This window comes from Trachypithecus francoisi, unplaced genomic scaffold (assembly GCF_009764315.1).
Source record: "Trachypithecus francoisi isolate TF-2019V2 unplaced genomic scaffold, Tfra_2.0 Lachesis_group18, whole genome shotgun sequence".
NCBI classification, from domain to species: domain Eukaryota; kingdom Metazoa; phylum Chordata; class Mammalia; order Primates; family Cercopithecidae; genus Trachypithecus; species Trachypithecus francoisi.
The window spans coordinates 43,177,164-43,195,644 of NW_022681463.1; the positions used below are offsets into that span (position 1 = coordinate 43,177,164).

The 18,481-nt window shown below is 39.6% G+C and overlaps 2 protein-coding genes across 8 annotated transcripts in view; one reads left to right on the forward strand and one right to left on the reverse strand.

Annotated features, from left to right (window-relative positions):
* Positions 1–12,195, reverse strand: part of PIBF1 (progesterone immunomodulatory binding factor 1) — a 240,944-nt gene extending 228,749 nt beyond the window's left edge. For all 3 annotated transcript variants that reach the window (XR_004429040.1, XM_033177571.1, XM_033177572.1), the window contains exons 1-2: positions 11,903–12,195; positions 10,535–10,833 (exon numbers count right to left, since the gene is read on the reverse strand). Coding sequence is in view for 2 of the 3 variants with exons in the window: in XM_033177571.1 (XP_033033462.1) it covers positions 10,535–10,786 (252 nt within the window). In the remaining variant the exon portion in view is untranslated. The remainder of the gene's footprint in view (positions 1–10,534; positions 10,834–11,902) is intronic.
* DIS3 (DIS3 homolog, exosome endoribonuclease and 3'-5' exoribonuclease) overlaps positions 12,054–18,481 on the forward strand; it is a 32,146-nt gene continuing 25,718 nt past the window's right edge. Inside the window, exons 1-6 of one of the 5 annotated variants that reach the window (XM_033177570.1) lie at positions 12,158–12,650; positions 12,896–12,963; positions 13,247–13,500; positions 15,832–16,025; positions 16,719–16,792; positions 18,121–18,288. In XM_033177570.1, coding sequence (XP_033033461.1) covers positions 15,932–16,025; positions 16,719–16,792; positions 18,121–18,288 — 336 coding nt within the window. In that variant the 5' untranslated portion in view covers positions 12,158–12,650; positions 12,896–12,963; positions 13,247–13,500; positions 15,832–15,931. Of the gene's footprint in view, positions 12,651–12,895; positions 12,964–13,246; positions 13,501–15,831; positions 16,026–16,718; positions 16,793–18,120; positions 18,289–18,481 lie in introns of all 5 variants that reach the window. The other 4 variants (XM_033177568.1, XM_033177566.1, XM_033177565.1 and 1 more) reach the window with 4 other exon arrangements.

The following is an 18,481-nucleotide window of genomic DNA, read 5'->3' on the forward strand; positions in this document are numbered from 1 at the left end:
ATTCTCACTGAGAAGCTCATTGACCACTGGGATTTCATGTTGGTGCCTTGCTCAAGTAATTATTTCCAAGCCAGGCACAGAATTTATATTCCAGATCTATATATCTGACCACTACACATCTTCAATGGATCATCACAAAGGTGATGTTATAAACATCCAAAACAAAAGGAATAATCAACCTCACCTAATCCTGTATTCCCCGTATCTCTGGCCTCTAAAGCAACAACAACAACAAAAAAAGCACAAAAAACCTGACTCGTGTTTGATACCTTAGTTCTCCCTAACTCTTGATTCTGATCAGAAATCAGTATTTTGTTGTTGAGTTTACTTCATGAATAGCTGTCAAAACAGTATCATCCTCTTTAATACCGACTGAAAAGTCTTCAGTTAGACCCTTATCATCTCTCACCTGGACTACTGTGAGAGTTTCTTCATTGGTTTTCCTGCCTTCAGTTTTTGTGTTTGTTTTTTGAGATGGGGTCTCACTCTATTACCCAGGCTAGAGTGCAGTGGCACAACTTTGGCTCACTGCCACCTCCTCCTGCCAGGCTCGAGTGATTCTCCTGCTGTAGCCTCCCCAGTAGCCGGGATTACAGCCAGGCCCCACCACACCCAGTTAATATTTGTATTTTTAGTAGAGAAGGGATTTTGCCATGTTGGCCAAGCTCCAACTCCTGACCTCAAGCGATCAGTCCACCTTACCCTCCCAAAGTGCTGGGATTACAGGCATGAGCCACCGCGCCCGGCCTCCTGCCACCAGTTTTGTCAATCTCCAAATCCACATTCCTTTATCTTATGTTTTAAAAATGCTCAAAAATTTATTTTCCGCTGGGTGCGGTGGCTCAGGCCTGTAATCCCAGCACTTTGGGAGGCCAAGGTGGGAGGATCCCTTGAGGTCAGGAGTTCAAGATCAGCCTGGCCAGCATGGTGAAACTCCATCTCTACTAAAAAAAACACAAAAATACTGGGCATGGTGGTGGGCCCCTGCAGCTCCATCTACTCAGGAGGCTGAGCCAGGAGAATCACTTGAAGCTGGGAGACGGAGGTTGTGGTGAGCCGAGATGGCACCACTGCGCTCTAGCCTGGGTGACAGAGCAAGACTCCGTTTCAAAAAAACAAATAATTTTCCTAGTTTTAAATTCTTCAGAGGATCCTGTCTTCAGAATAAATTCTAAACACTGTGGCATAATACTGTGGTATTTCTTGATCTAGTCAACCACTTCTGTCGCTTGCTTAAAAGGAAACTCCATTTCAGCCCAAATAAGTGCCTGCCATCCCCCAAGTACGCTGTGCTTTCTCAAGCATTTGGATTTTGCTCTTAGTCTATTTAGAAAATTCCTTATTCCCTTTGCTTCAACCAAGACAATTCCTGTTTGCCCCTTAAAATACAGGAATTTCGGGCCGGGTGCAGTGGCTCACACCTGCAATCCCACCACTTTGGGAGGCTGAGGTGGGCGGATCATGAGGTCAGGAGACCGAGACCATCCTGGCTAACATGGTAAAACCCTGTCTCTACTAAAAATACAAAAAATCAGCCGGGCGAGGTGGAGTCCTAGCTACTCAGGAGGCTGAGGCAGGAGAATCGCTTGAACCCAGGTGGTGGAGCTTGCAGTGAGCTGAGATCATGCCACTGCACTCCAGCCTGGGCAACAGAGCGAGACTCTGTCTAAAACAAATGAACAAACAAACAAAAATAGATGAATTTCACAGCCAACCCATAATATATGCAAGTGAACCCCTCCTCTTGCATTGTCAAGTCCCTCTTCTCTACCGAATCATTCTATCATCAAGCAAATGCTCCCTTGATCACTTCATTCTCTTTGCTACAGCACCATTTCTCTGCTGGTCTTCAGAGCAAAACTGCAATATAGTTTTTATCCCATACTATTCCAGTGAAACTACTCTTGTTAGAATCCATAATGCCCTGTCCATTGTTTTTTTCTACATATTTATCTTATTTGACAGCATGGCTTGCACTCTCTTTTAGCTTCCATGATACTCTTCTCTAATTTTATTAACTCACTAAATACTCTTAAGCTTTCTAGGCTCCTCAGCTGGTTTCTCTTCTGCTACATCATTTCTGAATGCTGGACTACCCCTTTGACTTACTTTATAGCCCTCTGTTCTCCCTAGGAAATATCATACAATCCCATGGCTTGAGGTGTCACCTATATGCTAATGTATATTTCCATCTATCTATCTATCTAGCTAGCTAGCTAGCTAGCTACCTACCTACCTAACTACCTACCTATCTAAGAGTGTGTGTGTGTGATGGACTCCTATCTGTGTGTGTGTGTGTGTGTGTGTGTGCGCGTGTGTGTGAGATGGATGCCTCCTAAACTCTAACTGACAATTACATTTAGGAATCTGTAAGTTAACATCTTCAAAACTGAACTTATTAATGTATTTTCCCTCCCAGATCAGTTTTCTCCCAGCCTTCCATTCTTATAAATGGCCTCAGTTAAATAAGCCAAAAACTTAGGAATCTAACATTAGGCAACAACCTAATAACTCTTCTGCTTCTGTCTTGTCTGCCCTTAGTCTATTATTTTAGTGCCATTTTGAATACAGAAATCAGGACATGTAACTCTAACTGCTAAAATTTGCCAATAGCTTTTCTGACTATAGCCTAAAGCAAGAGTTAAAAAATGGTGATGGGCTAAATCCAGCCCATGAGGAAAATCTGATGGAGCACACGTAGCCTATAAAGCGTAAAATATTTTCTGTCTTGGCCATAAAAAAGAGGACCTCTGTCATATTCATCGGCATACATCCAGCAACATCTCAATAAATAACTTAAATCAAAATAAAATATAAAATAAATACATCCTTCATAATTACTATTTCCCAAATCAAGGATACTGCTATATGTTGAGCATCCCAAATCCTCAAATCTGAAATTCAAAATGCTCCAAAGTCTGAAACTTTTTGAGCGTCACTATGACACTCAAAGGAAATGCTCAGTGGGCCATTTTGGATTTCAGATTTTCAGATCTGGGATGCTCAACTGGTGTACCACAAATATTTCCAAATTAAAAAAAAAAAAATTCAAAAATCTGAAATACTTCTGGTCCCAGGCATTTCAGATAAGAAACAACCTGTATCACAAGGAAAAACACACACACACACACACACATTTTTTTCAGGGTTTCAACTTTTACAATTTCAATTAACTTCTAAATCAACTCCCATACCTCAGGGACAAGCTGGGAAATGGATCCATTTCCCAGGTAATAAGGAACCCACAGATCTCTAATGAGAGATAAACAAAAAGAGTTTGGGGCATTTAAAAAATTGAAAGAACTCAATTCTGTGGCTCAAGCTGTAAACCCAGCACTTTTAGGGGGCCAAGGTGGGAGGATTGCTTGAAGCCAGGAGTTTAAGACTAGCCTGGGCAACATAGTGAGACCCTATTTCCACAAAAAATTTAAAAAATTAGCTGAGTGTGGAGGTGCACGCCTGTAGTCTCAGCTGCTCAAAAGACTGAGATGAGAGAATTGCTTGAGCCCAGGAATTTGAGGCTGCAGTTAGCTGTGATCATGCCACCACACTCCAGCCTGGGTAACACAGTGAGACCCTGTCTAAAAATTTGCAAGGCAAGAACAGAGAAGAGGAAAGGAATACAGAAGTACAATAAGGAAGGAAATCTAGGCAGCAATAGATGGAAATAAAAGTGTAAAGCTAACAATTCTCTAGTATCAGGAAGTTTGGCCCGAATAGCTACTCTTCTGAGTAGCTTTTTTACATTCTTTCAGTTAACAAGTAGCTGAGTGGGAAGTGCTTTTAAAGTTTTCCTGGAACTGCTTGTTGTTTTTAAACATGGAGAAATCAAATGAATATGGCCAAGACTATTCCTAGTACATAAAGCCATGTATCCATAAACATTTGTATTGCTGCCATAATGGGGTGGGACACATTAGATTCAAATATTTTCTAACTAAAAAGATTTTGATGGGTGGAAGAAAAAACTTACTTGCCTTCCAACATCAAGCCTTCCCTTCTTTCTAATACACTCTGGTTTTTATTAGTAACAACATGCCCAGTTAGCTTCCCATCCTGTGTAGGAAGGGGCGGTCATGCTATTTAATATTAGTCAATTGAGGCCACTGGCTTGAACTTCTGGAAGAACTCTTTAAAGAGGATTGACTCATTTGGCACATGCCCCTTTTCCACTACTCTTCTCCTTATTATTGTCTGTTACATGAACACACTATTGGAGACAGATGAACTATCTTATGATTTCAGGTGAAAAGCGCATGTTAAAAATAGCTGAGGTTGAAAGGAGCCTGGGTTCCTAATGCGATCAGGGAGTAATCATATGAGGTCTACTAAATTACCTATTTTTGGATCTTTGTACCAAAGAAACAAAATCCTTCTCTTGCTTAAGCCGTGGTTTCTAGGTTTCTGTTACCAGCAACCACCATTTTCCAAGTCTCTGGTATTAACTGCAGAACTTAATCCCTGAAGCCCTGGGCAGTTGGTTCAATCTCTTTCCAAAATAGAAATACCTATATTATTTATTAACAGTTGACTATTCAGGACTACTTAAATGCTTCCAATGACAGGAAGTTCAGAAACTTAAGATCAGGCCATTTCAATGTTAATAGCAGTAACAGGCTTACGTTGGGCAGAAATCTACCTTTCCTGTGACTTCCAACCATTATCATGGAGTTATAGTCTAGTGAGGAAAATGTATTTTGCATAATGTTAGCAAATGATGCTCAGTAAGCTTTGGTGATTGAATGACCAACTAAAAATACCATTCTTTCAAGACCTAGGCTTTAGGTTTCCTGCCCAGGCTAAAAAGTGTATGGCATGGCTGGGTGCGGTGGCTTCACACCTGCACTTTGGGAAGCCGAAGTGGGTGGATCGCTTGAGGCCAGGAGTTCAAGACCAGCATGGCCAACATAGTGAAACCCCCATCTCTACCAAAAATACAAAAATTAGCTGGGCGTGGTGGTACGGGCCTGCAGTACCAGTCATGCGGGAGGCTGAGGCACAAGAATCGCTTGAACACAGGAGGTGAAGGTTGTAGTGAGCTGCTATCATGTCACTGTACTCCAGCCTGGGCGACAGAGTGAGATTCTGTCTCAAAAAAAAAAAAAAATTAAAAGAAAAAAGTATACGGCGGCACTACCAAATTGGGCCCCTTTCTTCTTTGCTTAAAAATTCAGAGAGGATGTGACCAGACAGATTTGAACCAAAGACCACGTGGTGTTACCAGATCCATTAGGATTTTGGGGACCCTGTTCACTTCAAAATATCCCATGAACTTTCTTTGCTTTCTTCCAGAGCTGGACCTCACTGAAACACCAAAAAACAAATAGGTCTAACACCAGGAGTCCAATATACTTCTGAGTCCTCACAATCGACCAGAGAGACAAAATTCAGAGGAGTGTACTAGCTTTAGAATCAAGGCTCACAAGAAACAGTGTAGTACTTTCTGTTCATCTGGAGTGCTTCACACATACAGACAAAAGACAAGACATAACTAAACATATAATAACACATACGAATAAAGGTGTTATTTTAAAACATAAAAAGAAATATGTCACATACTCATTTATACATAAATAAGTGAAAAATATATATGTAATGTGTGTAGTGCTGTTTGCCTAAGGTAGTATTCCCAGAAGATGTAATATATATATATATACACACACACACACATATGTATCTATACACATATACACACACATATATACACACACACACATTAATGCACATATACATATTCTTTAATATTTTTAAAATATTCTTTCATCAACTCTAGACCTACACTTTCTCACATTGTAACATCTCTAAAATTGGAATGCATTTTACAATCTAAGGCACTTAATAATTCAACTGGCAGTTTTTAACCTTAGCAATGCATGTAATGATGAATCTTACAATAGAGGTGCTTTAGGTTTAATAAATTATGGAACGCTAACTCTACAATAGGTATGTCTTCATATATTTCAGAGCAAACATCTTATTCCTAAGGGGTCTTCAAGCAGAAAATCCTGAGTGCTCATTTGATAGAGAAAAAACTCCACTAATATACAGCAGGACAGCTATTTTGGAGAGAACCTGGCAGTGCACTTAAATGAAGCAGACGCTTATATATGTCAAAGACATGCTCACAGAGGTCCAGAAAAGAAATGTCTAATGCTGCATGTGTTGGCAAAGAGCTGGAGGCAATCTGGATGCCTAGCAATGTAGGAGTAGGTAGACTGGTACATGCACACAAAGAATTATATAAGAGTTGGAAGCAAAGGACTAGATGTACACAAAGTAACAGATAATTTCAAAAACAGTGCTGAGTAGAAAAAGAGATGAGAACTAAAACAAAGCATGTAATTTACATTTCTGTAAAGTTAAAAGATACACATTCTCAATAATACACATAAACAAAACATTAAAATGTTTGCATTAAGAAACGGAAGAAGGGAATGAGCTATAGGAATAAAAAGAATAAATACATTAGATAAACGGTGGCCTTTCAGGGATCAATGATGATTATGTGTCAAACTCAGGAAAATGACTAATTTAATCTTCCTCATTTTCAGTCAAACTAGAAAACCGCAACAAAACTACATTAAGCACCATGGAAGTAGAAAAATAATAATATTGTGCTGAGTAAGTACAGCTACAAATAAAATAATATGTAAATAGTAAGTATATTATTAGTATACCCCAGGCATCTATGAGCTTACATACATTGATAAATCCTCCCAATAATTTCATGGAATAAATACTATTATCATTTTATAGGAAATCAGGGAACAAACAAGGAATTTAGTAAGGCTGGAATTCAAAACCCAAATTGTGTGCACCTAGAACTGTAATTTGGATTTGTTACACTAGAGAGCCTGTCATGAATCAGCCAACATTTCTATAATATAAAGCTTACACCTAAAAAGAAGCAAAGCCGTTGACAACCAAGTATAATGCAAGCTGAAGACAAATAATAAAAGAGGTGGCCGAATAAAATGTAAGTCTGAATATGGTATATAGGCGGCACCTAATAAAATATTTGCTGACTGAGTGGGTGAATTAATGAGTGGGAGATAACCTCAGGTTGATTCAATGAGTTGCACCAAAGATCTGGAGAGGTGACGGTAGATGGAGTTCATGTGAAACGCAAAAAGAGTAAGGGAATACGGATGGGAAACCACTGGATGCATGGATAAATTACCAAGTGACCGAGACTAGGGAGGTGACTGTATATGGTACCTAAAAGAAAGTGTTTGGAGCTTCACTTGTGTAGAGTATAGGCTTTAGACCTCCTAGGTTTGAATCCTATCTGGCTCTATCACTTTCATCTGAATGGCCTTGGGTATGCTATTAACCACGTAGTGGTTTTGTTTTATCAAAGCAAAATGGGGTTCAGTCATTCATTTAAGAAATAGCTGGGCACTTACTTTGTGTCAGGTGCTGTTCTAAGTGCTGAAAATACAACCGTGAATACAAAAACATCCCTGTCCTCAGGGACCTCATAGTCTATTCACAGACAAATAACAAACAAATTCAGTCTGATGGCCATAAAAGGCACAGAAAATGAAAGGGATGAAACAGATAAGGATACTATGTCAGTTGATAACAACAATGGCTAATACTTACTGTGGGCTTATTTTCTGTGTCCCTTCAAAATTCGTATATTGAAACCTAATCACTAATGTGAGTAGCAGGAAGTGGGGGCCTTTGGGATGATTAGGTTATAAGGGTAGAACCCTCATTGTCGGGATTAGTGTCCTTATAAAAGTGATCCCAGAGAGCTAGCTTACCCTTGTGCCATAGGAGGACACAGCAAGAAGTATGCAACCTGGGAGAGGGCCCCCATCAGAACCTCACCATACGAGCACGCTTATCTTGGACTGTCTTGCTTCCAGATCTGTGCAAAATAAATTTTTGTTGCTTATAAGCTACCCAGTCTATGGTATTTTGTTATAGCTGACCAAATGGACTAAGACACTAAGCAACCAGTACTATCTAACTTACTGTATGATTCATTTAATAGAATGGTTCAGGGAAAGCCTCCTCCCCTAAAAGTACCTATCTTTCACAGGGTTGCTATGAGGCTTAAACGAGACAACACGTAAAGGTTCTTAGAACAATGTCTGGCATAGCATAAGCACTCAATAAATGTTAGCCATCCGTATATTTTTTAAAAGTTTACCTAAACTGGTCCTTTACTTCATCAAGATTGAGGCTTTGGGTAACTTTGAGAGGCATGGTCAAGAAATTTTTCAGTGGCAGGATACTGAAGTAAGCTGGTATACATAGGCAAGAACTAAAATAGGAGACAGACTTATCAAGTGAGATAGTCTAAGTGAAACAATAAAATGTGCAGGTAGAAAGAGCTGGACCAAGAGGAAAGATGATGGGTTCACCATGGGAAAGAAAAGATGTTCTCAGTGACAGTGGGAAAGAACTCTTCGGTCTTTCTGAAATCGCTGTAAAGTTCTCATAGCTAGTGACAACCTCATAAGTCTTACATCAAATCCTATAACCGTAGATAACCACACAATGACAAAAAACAATGACTAGAACATCTTTAATTTGTATGGCAAACATCGTTTGCTAATGATTATGGAACCTTAATTTATGCATCTTATTATGACAAAGTAACTATTTTATAGATAGAAACAGTATGTAGCAAAAGAAAGGTACCAAAGAAACCAAAGTTACCAAAGAGCAAAGATAATTATAATTTTGGCTGGTCAGGTGCGGTGGCTCATGCCTGTAATCCCAGCACTTTGGAAGGCAGAGGGAGGCGGATCACGTAAAGCCAGGAGTTTGAGATCAGCCTGGCCAACACGGCAAAAAACCGTGTCTCTATTAAAAATACAAAAATTAGCCAGGCGTGAAGGCAGGCGCCTGTAATCCCAGCTACTCGGGAGGCTGAGGCAGGAGAATCACTTGAATCTGGGAGGAGGAGGTTGCAGTGAGCCGAGGTCACACCACTGCACTCCAACCTGGGCAACCGAGTCAGACTCCATCTCAGAAAAAAAAAAAAATTGTAATTTTTATTCTCCCTATCAAATCAGTCATATCAATTAGTGCTAAATGAAGTAGCAAACAACATGGTGAGAAAATACATCTAAGGAAATATACTTCCACTTTGGGAGGCCGAGATGGGTGGATCACCTGAGGTCAGGAGTTCCAGACCAGCCTGGCCAACATGGTGAAACTCCATCCCTACTAAAAACACACAAAAAATTAGCCAGGCATGGTGGTGATCACCTGTAATTCCAGCTATGTGGGAGGCTGAGGCAGGAGAATTGCTTGAACCCAAGAGGCAGAGGTTGCAATGAGCCAAGATTGCACCACTGCACTCTAGCCTGGGCGACGGAGCAAGACTGTCTCAAAAGAAAAAGAAAAAAAAAGAGAAAATATACCTCATATGTGCTAGATTTTTAAAACTGAGTCTACAAAAGTAATTCATCCATATCTACCTTTAAATCACTCCATATTTCAATATTCAAATTATTATTATTATCATTTTGAGCTAGGGTCTTGCTCTGTCACTCAGGCTGGAGTGTAGTGACACGACCTCAGCTCTCTGCAATCTCTGTCCCTGGATTCAAGTGATTCTCCTGCCTCAGCCGCGGGAGTAGCGGGGCCCATAGGTGGAGCACCACCACGCAGGGCTATTTTATTTTATTTTATTTATTTATTTATTTAATAGCAAGGTGATCTCACCATGTTGGCCAGGGTGGTCTCGAACTCCTGAGCTTGAGAGCAATCCACTGGCCTTAGCATCCAAAGTGCTGGGATTACAGGTGTTGGCTACCGCACCTGGCCTCCAATTATTATTATTATTATTATTATTATTAGTTTTTGAGACAGAGTCTTGCTCTGTTGCCCAGGCTGAAGTGCAGCAGCGTGATCGTGGCTCAATGCAAACTCCACCTCCCGGGTTCAAGCGATTCTCCTGCCTCAGCCTCTCACCTCAGACTCCTGAGTAGCTGGGATTACAGGCACCTGCCATCACAGCTGGCTTTTTTTTTTTTTTTTCAGTAGAGCTGGGGTTTCACAATGTTGGCCAGGTTGGTCTCAAACTGCTGACCTCAGGTGATCCAATTGACAGATAAAACTGTATTTGTCAGGTACAACATAATGTTTTGAAATATATGTACATTGTGAAATGGTTAACTCTAGCTAATTAACAAATGTTTTACCTCACATAGTTATCTTAGTAATGAGAACACTTAACATCTGCTGTTTTTCAAGATTACAATGTCATTAACTATAGTCACCATGCTGTACAATAGATCTCTTGAATGTATTCCTCCTATTCAACTGTAATAATGTATCCTTTGACCAACATCTCCCCAATCCTCCTTTACCCCAACCACGTCAGCCCTTGGTAACCACCATTCTATTCTCTACTTCTATGAACACCAAAATTATTTAAAGGCTATACTTGTCAAGAAATATAAATGTATCATTTCAAGTTCAGATAATGTGTGTGTGTATTTAATTCTTATTTACCTGCCATTTGAAGACAATAAAGCATACAGAAAACAAAATTTAAACCTGATCTTACCTTTGTAAGATAATCCACTTTCAAATTGTCGATCATCATAGTTTTCTGGGATAGCTCAATTTTTAGTAACTGAATATTATGAAGTAGTTCTTTTCGTTCAATTAGCTGCCTGGTGATTTTGACTTTACCCTCTCGCTCTTCTGATGAGGAAATATCATCCGTAGGAACTGTTGTTTCTAAACTAATATCTTCAGATTCTAGAGAACTAGAGATGTTCACTTTTTTTGACTCCTTTGAAATTTTTCGAGACATTTTTATTATTATGGATCAGTTTTCTTCTCTAATTCGATTTTAATATTCTGTAGGTTAAAAAACAACATTAACTTAAAAATTAACTGCAGAAATCATGGACCGTATTGAAGAGAGACTAAGGATTCCTTAAATAAATATTAGGCAATTTAGTGCACCCCTAATCTAGAACAGATTATTGCAGTAAGTTAGTGCTCAAATCAAACACATTAATTCCTACTACGAACTCAGTCTTCGAGGAACTTTAAAGAAACAAAACAAACAAACAAAAAACAACAGTTCCTGGGGGGAGGAATCTTATTTGGACAAAACAAAGAAATGTACAAGATGAAGAAAAAAGCCCATCATAATCAAGAATGGCACTACTAAAAGCAACACATGCTCAAAGATAACAGAAATCACGACTGAGTTGGTCAGGGAAAGGTTACACGGAGGTAGCACTTAGACTCTTGAAAGACTTGGACAGGCATAGTAAAGAGGAGAAATCATGCAGTTATTAACGATACGTGAGTGGAAGTAAAAAAAACAAAGCCAAGTCTTGGAATAGTTACTCCTTCCATTCCCCCCCGCCCCAAAACACACACACACACACACACACACACCACACACACACCCCTCCTTAACGATCTAGACTGGAGGGCCTTATATGTCAAAATACGGTTGGATTTTATTTTATAGGCAATGAGTCATCACTGAAAGTTTTTTAAATAGGGAAAACAGGGAGACAAAAACATTTTTTATAGATAGCAGAATGAAAACAGGGTATAAGTTAAAGAAATTCTAAATATAACTTCTTACTCTTTCATAAGAATGTTAGCAGCTACCTTAATACCTCATGATATAACAAATTATGCTATTAAATATTTCGGTTTTTCTAAACTGAATGATAAGGAAAGGTGTATGGAGTGGAAACAGCGAGAACTATACTAAGATCGGGCTCCCTCCTTTTTGAAGGGAAATGGGTAAGAAAAAGTGAATTCAAAGACAAATCCTCTCCTCGATTACAAAGAACCCGAAACGGGGACTGCCTACACACTCAGCGTGAAAATTAAGCCCCAAACTTGGCAGGTCGGGGGATTCCTTGCCCCATGCGGCAAACGGATGACAGTCGCAAGTTACCTCGAAAGAGTCAATTACTCCACACTGAATGCTTGACCAGCCGCCAGTGCAGATACTTCGAGGGACCAAAGGCGTCTCCAGTCGGAAGCTCAAGGTTGCAGGCCCTCAACAAGGGATTTCAGGGCAGGGGACCGTTAGGACCAGTAATCAAGACAACCATCTCCGCACCCGTAAGGAAGATAGAAGGAGCACTCCCACAAGCCGCCGGAAGTCAGCTCTCCCGGATGTTCCGAGGCGCGGAAAGCAATACACGATGGGAGGTGGAGTCCAGAAGCGAGCCCCGCCTAGGCTACGGGCGGAAATGGCTCCTCGCCTTGCTTTGCCGCCCCTCCTCACTCTCGCCCAATCCCCGCGGCCGTCAGAGAGCCAATCAACGTTTGTCTCGACATTTTACCGCGAGAAGTGTTACTAATACCAGGAACGGAAAAGGGAGAACCTCTGGATGAGGCATAGTTGTGTCCTAGCTTGAAACCTTTTGCTGGAGCACTGCCGGGCTTAGCATTCTGCGCGGCGAGGCAAGATGCTCAAGTCCAAGACGTTCTTAAAAAAGACCCGGGCGGGCGGCGTGATGAAGATCGTGCGCGAGCACTACCTGCGAGACGACATCGGCTGCGGTGCGCCCGGGTGCGCAGCGTGTGGCGGGGCGCACGAGGGGCCGGCCTTGGAGCCGCAGCCCCAGGACCCGGCGAGCAGCCTCTGCCCGCAGCCGCACTACTTGCTGCCTGACACTAATGTGTTACTGCACCAGGTGCGTGGGCGGGCGGACAGCGAGGCCCCACCGGGACAAGGGGGTATGACACGTAGGGAAACTGAGGCTCAGGGATTAGGGTCTTCGGCAGTGTCTCATATCTAGGGGAAGGGAAACCCCCTGGGGACCCAAGCTGCCCGTTCCCCAGGCCGAGGTTCTTTTCCTTGCGCTTTAAAAAATGTAGTTTTTGGAGTCGTATTTTAGACACGTTATTTTTCTAACTCCTGGTGTCTCTTCTGCCTTAGATTGTAAGTGCCTGGAGGCCGGGGACCTGGGCTTCTGTGGCCTCCAGCCTGCGACTCCCAGGCAGCTTGTAAGTGCCTACGAACAAAAACTATGTGGGCCAACGTATTTCTTTATTGATACCCTTAATTCTACGAAGTCTTGTGATTGGTCTGTTTAAGTGTGCTTTTTAAATAGATCTGAAGGATTTAGTGACTGCTGTTGTTTTCTATAGCCAAATAGCTTCTTGGCTAACTTATTCAGTGTTTTTAAAACATAAAGTATTTATGCCCAACATAAAACAGGATTTTGTGTTTGACAGAGGCTACTTACAAATGAATATAGGAAAAATTAACTTACTTTCTTTTTTTAAGATTGATGTTCTTGAGGACCCTGCCATCAGGAATGTAATTGTGCTACAAACAGTTCTTCAAGAAGTGAGAAATCGCAGTGCCCCCGTATATAAACGTATCCGAGATGTGACTAATAACCAAGAGAAGCATTTCTATACTTTCACTAATGAGCACCATAGGTAGGAAAAATATTGCTAAGTTAAATATCAGAAAACCACAGGATTAGCTAAATTGGGAAGAGGGTTCCTGTGAGTAATTTGTGACATTGTCAGTAGGTAAGTGATAGATTTCATACCCTAATTGATTCTTACATCGCTGTGCAGAAGATAATGCTAAGTGAATCTCTCTGAGGTCCCACAGGCATTAATAGGCTCAAGCCTAAAACCAAGGCCTGCTGACTCCTAGACTACAGTAGGTAATTTTATTCCCAAAATGTTTTCATTTTGAATTGGTTTTAGCTTGAGTTGGACCATAGACTCTTGGAAGATGAGATTTGCCTAAGTTCCTGGAATGCCATAAAATGTGAACAACAGGGTAATAAAATGTATGAGTTTGTGAAGTTTCTATTTTGTTTAAAAGTAGAAATTAGATTTATTCTTAATGGTCTTTTAAAAAGTTTAATACTTTGCAGCTGATTACATTGAGCAAGATTAGGTTAAGGAGTATAATTCTTTGTTTTTTTTTTTTTGAGACGCAGTCTCACTCTGCCGCCTAGGCTGGAGTGCGGTGGCATGATCTCCGCTCACTGCAACCTCCGCCTCCCAAGTTCAAGCGTTTCTCCTTCCTCAGCTTCCTGAATAGCTGGGATTACAGGCACGTACCACTATGCCCGGCTAATTTTTGTATTTTTAGTAGAGACAGGGTTTCACCATGTTGGTCAGGCTGGTCTCGAATTCCTGACCTCATGATCCGCCCACCTCAGCCTCCCAAAGTGCTGAGATTACAGGCATGAGCCACCGTGCCTGGCCAAGAATAGAATTCTTTATTGTGCTTTTAGATTCAAGACTTTTGAACTCAGTGTGTGGTCTCAGAAAATAAGATATTGCCTATTACGTTATATTACATAAATAATCTATGATGGGTATTTATGGTACTTTTATTGGATTAGATCAGGGCTTCTCAATCTTGGCATTACAGATATTTTGAACTGAATTTTTTTTGTGTGTGGTGGGAAGGCTGTTTTATACATTGTAGGATGTTTAACAGTGTTCCTAGCCTCTTTGGCAGAATTACCATCCCTTACCCCCACCACCACCACCACTCAGTTGTAATGATGCAAAATGCCCTGGGGGGCGAATTCACTGAATTGAGAACCATTGGATTAGTGTGTAGGATTCTGGTAATGAAATTCCATCAGATTATGCACATTTTTAAAAACCTTAATTTCTCAACTTTCTTGATTCTTATATCTCAAACTTCAATGTCCTTGTAAAGAATACCAGTAAAGCCCTTGTAGGCTTCTTATTGTTAGTACCTCCTTGAAATCCAGAAATAGGAACGTCACTTATTTTTCAGTGCAGAAAGACCCACGTTTAAAACCAATTCAAAAATTTATGACTCTGTCTTTCACTGATAAGCTTTAAGCATTAGCAGCTGGGCGTGGTGGCCTATGTCTGTAATCCTGGCACTTTGGGAGGTTGAGATGGACAGATCACTTGAGGCCAGGAGTTCCAGACCAGCCTAGCCAAATTAGCTGGTTGTGGTGGTACATGCCTCTAGTCCCAGCTGCTTGCGAGGCTGATTTGGGAGGATCGCTTGAACCCGGAGGTAGAGGTTGCAGTAAGCTGAGATCATGAGATCATGCCATTGCACTCCAGCCTGAGCTGCAGAGCAAGACTCTGTTTCAAAAAAAAAAAAAAAAAAAAGCATTAGCAAGTGCATTCAACGATAATTCTAAAATGATTAATATAAATCGATCAGATTATAAAATTGAATCTATTACCATTAAGTACTGGAAGCTATTATAGTGAACTTTGCTGTTGTACTTAAACCTGGCTTTGATGAACAGATTTAAAGAAATAGATGAATGTGTTGACATTTGGGAGTTTAGATAGAAGAAATATGTAATATCTATTAATATACCTGGCTTTTCAGTCTCTACATAGCTTCAGCTATTAGTGTTTACCATGGATAATTTACATGCATTATTTATTAATGACTGTAGAATTCTGATTATAAATGATCTACTTACACTATTTGTAGCTTTTAGGAATTGCTATTAACCTACAGTTTGAGTGAAATCTGATTGTCAGACCTGTGAAATCGTATTACAATTTATCTCAACAAACTATTATTTAGTGTCTCAACCTGAAGTATAAATTTGGATCTTGAATTTTTCTTTTTAGGAAAAAAAATTCTATTAGCCTTTTTCTTGTCCCATTAATAACATAATTTTCTTCTTTTCCGAGCAAATTGTTTCTTAAAAACTTAATTATAGGAATCTTAATTTCTTCTCTGAGGTGTACATCTGAATACATTCCAGAGAAAAGATATACCATTGACTTTTTCTGGTTTAGTGGTTAAGCATGTATGTGCTAAGAGTTTTCACATATCCTTGTGTCTACTGATTTCCTTTTATTTCGTTTTTTTCTTTCCTTTCCATTTAGAGAAACCTATGTAGAACAAGAGCAGGGAGAAAATGCTAATGACAGGAATGATAGAGCTATTCGAGTAGCAGCAAAATGGTACAATGAACATTTGAAGAAAATGTCAGCAGACAACCACCTGCAAGTTATCTTCATAACAAATGACAGGAAAAACAAAGAGAAAGCTGTAGAAGAAGGAATACCAGCTTTCACTTGTAAGTCTAAATGTAGAAGTACTTAGTGCATGTTTGCAAATACGTGTAAAAATCATCATCAGACCTATAGTCAGATGTTCACTTTACTATTTAGTATTTTCGTAGTCCTATGTAACTTCATGTGATATTTTTGTATTTTTAAATTTCACATAGTTTTTAAGCTAAATATGTTGTGGTGCCCAGTGGCTGTTAATTTTCGCCTCAGTATTTGCAACTGGTTTAGCGATGAAATCTCATAAATACACTGGAACGCCTGCCTCTGCTTAGGCATGATCACATCAACAGATTTTTGGGTTTTGTTTCTTAAATAAATTGAGGCCAGGTGCCGTAATCCCAACACTTTGGGAGGTCAGGGCAAGAGGCTTGCTTGAGACCAGGAGTTCAAGACCAGCCTGGGCAACATAGGAAGACTATGTCTCTACAGAGAAAAAAAAAGAGAGAGCCATGAATGGTAGTGTGTAAGTATAGTCCCAGCCACTCAGGAGGCTAAGGCATGAAGATAGCTTGAGCCCAGGGATTCTAGGCTGTAGTGATGTGTCATTTGCACTGCTGCACTCCAGCCTGAGAGACAGCGTGAGACTGTCTCTTAATGAATGAAAGAATGGCATGTATACTGTTGCAAACAAGACTATCCATCTTTTTTGTATCTAAGGAAAAAATACTATCAAAAACAACATAAACTTATTTTTTCAGGTGAAGAATATGTGAAGAGCCTAACTGCTAACCCTGAACTCATAGATCGTCTTGCTTGTTTGTCTGAAGAAGTGGTATGTTTTTGTTTTGTTTTGTTTTTGAAAAGTAAAAATATTAAAATAGCCACTTTGGAATATTAGGCACATAGATACCAAATTTAAAAATTGGAATGTCGGTGGGTAAGCTGGATTTGGAATAGTTGTGTTATAAACAAGAGTGGATGTCATAGGCTTATTGAAATGCCATTCCTAAAAGACAACTTTCTAAAATAGATGTATTCCCATTAACCTGAGTAGGGCCTGGTACGTGGTAGCACTATTTGGTTGAGGAAAAAATGAATGGAATCCATGGCTGATTTGTGAATAAAGAGTAGCTGTTGACAAGTAAAGAAATGGCAGGCACTGCAGGCAGAGAAAGAAGAGGGAGGGGAGTATCCAGATAGTAAAGACCTATAACTTATTCTGTAGGTTAGTAATTTTTCAATTGATTTAAAAAGATCTCTCAGAAGGGCTGCTATGAAGAGGAAAGGATTCTGAGATCCCTTTCTTATATATCAGGCTAAGAAAAAGCAAGGGTATATGAATGTGGATTGGTGGAGCAGGAGAGAATGATCGGAAATGGTATTTATTTGTAAGACCACTCTCGTGTCAGTGTGTAAGATTATGCATTTTATCCAGGAAAGATTAGAGGCAGAGAAGTGAGTAAAGGAGTCATTGCAATAGCTGATGTGAGAAGGAGTGCTAAGGGAATAATTAAATTCTGAGCCTTCATTTTCTTATATATAAATATGTAATGTTTAGCAATAATGACTTCATAATATTGTTGTAAGGATCAAATAAGAGGATAACTGTGGCATTAATACAATTTTCATCTCAGTGCCTGGCACATAGGTATGGTAAGTATAAATGGTAGCCCTTGTTATAGAAATAGGTTTTAAGTAATAGGACATTATATGTAAATCCAATCTTTGCATTTCTGTCATTCCTTCTTACTTTTGTGATACTTCATGAAACCAAAAGGAAATGAGAAGTTAAAAGTTGAGTTTGATTTTTGAAATACAGATTAAGCATTGCCCTAATATGTAGCCACTTAGTTATATGTGACTGTTTAAATTTAATATGTATTAAAAATTCAGTTTCTTAGTGGTACTATCTATCTTTCAAGTGCCCAAGAGAAACTTGTGTCTAGTGGCTACCATATTAGAGATCACAAAATGAATACTTCATCATAGAAAGCTGTTTTTATTAGCACTGGCCTATGAGAAAAGCTACTATATTTTTTCCTATTCAGAGTTGTGTATACCATAATGTAGATTTCAAAAATTCCCTGATATTAATAATAGTTGTGTATTGAGTGAACAGAAGACTTATCAGCGGCATCTTTTGGTTTGCTTATTTCATAGAATGAAATAGAAAGTGGAAAAATAATATTTTCAGAGCATCTTCCCTTAAGTAAGCTACAGCAAGGCATAAAATCTGGTACATACCTTCAAGGAACATTTAGAGCCAGCAGGGAAAATTACTTAGAAGCTACAGTATGGATTCATGGTGACAATGAAGAAAATAAAGAGGCAAGTATATAAATAAATTTCTTATACACTAAAATAAAGATGCTATTTTATATATTATGACCAGTTAATGGTAAATACTATTTGCGTAACATATGAGGCTTCACATTCTTTAAAGCAAATAGTAACTTTTTTCTTTCTTTTTTTTTTTATTAACAGTGCTCATGATTTGTCAGGTAGTTTTTTAAATCTTTGC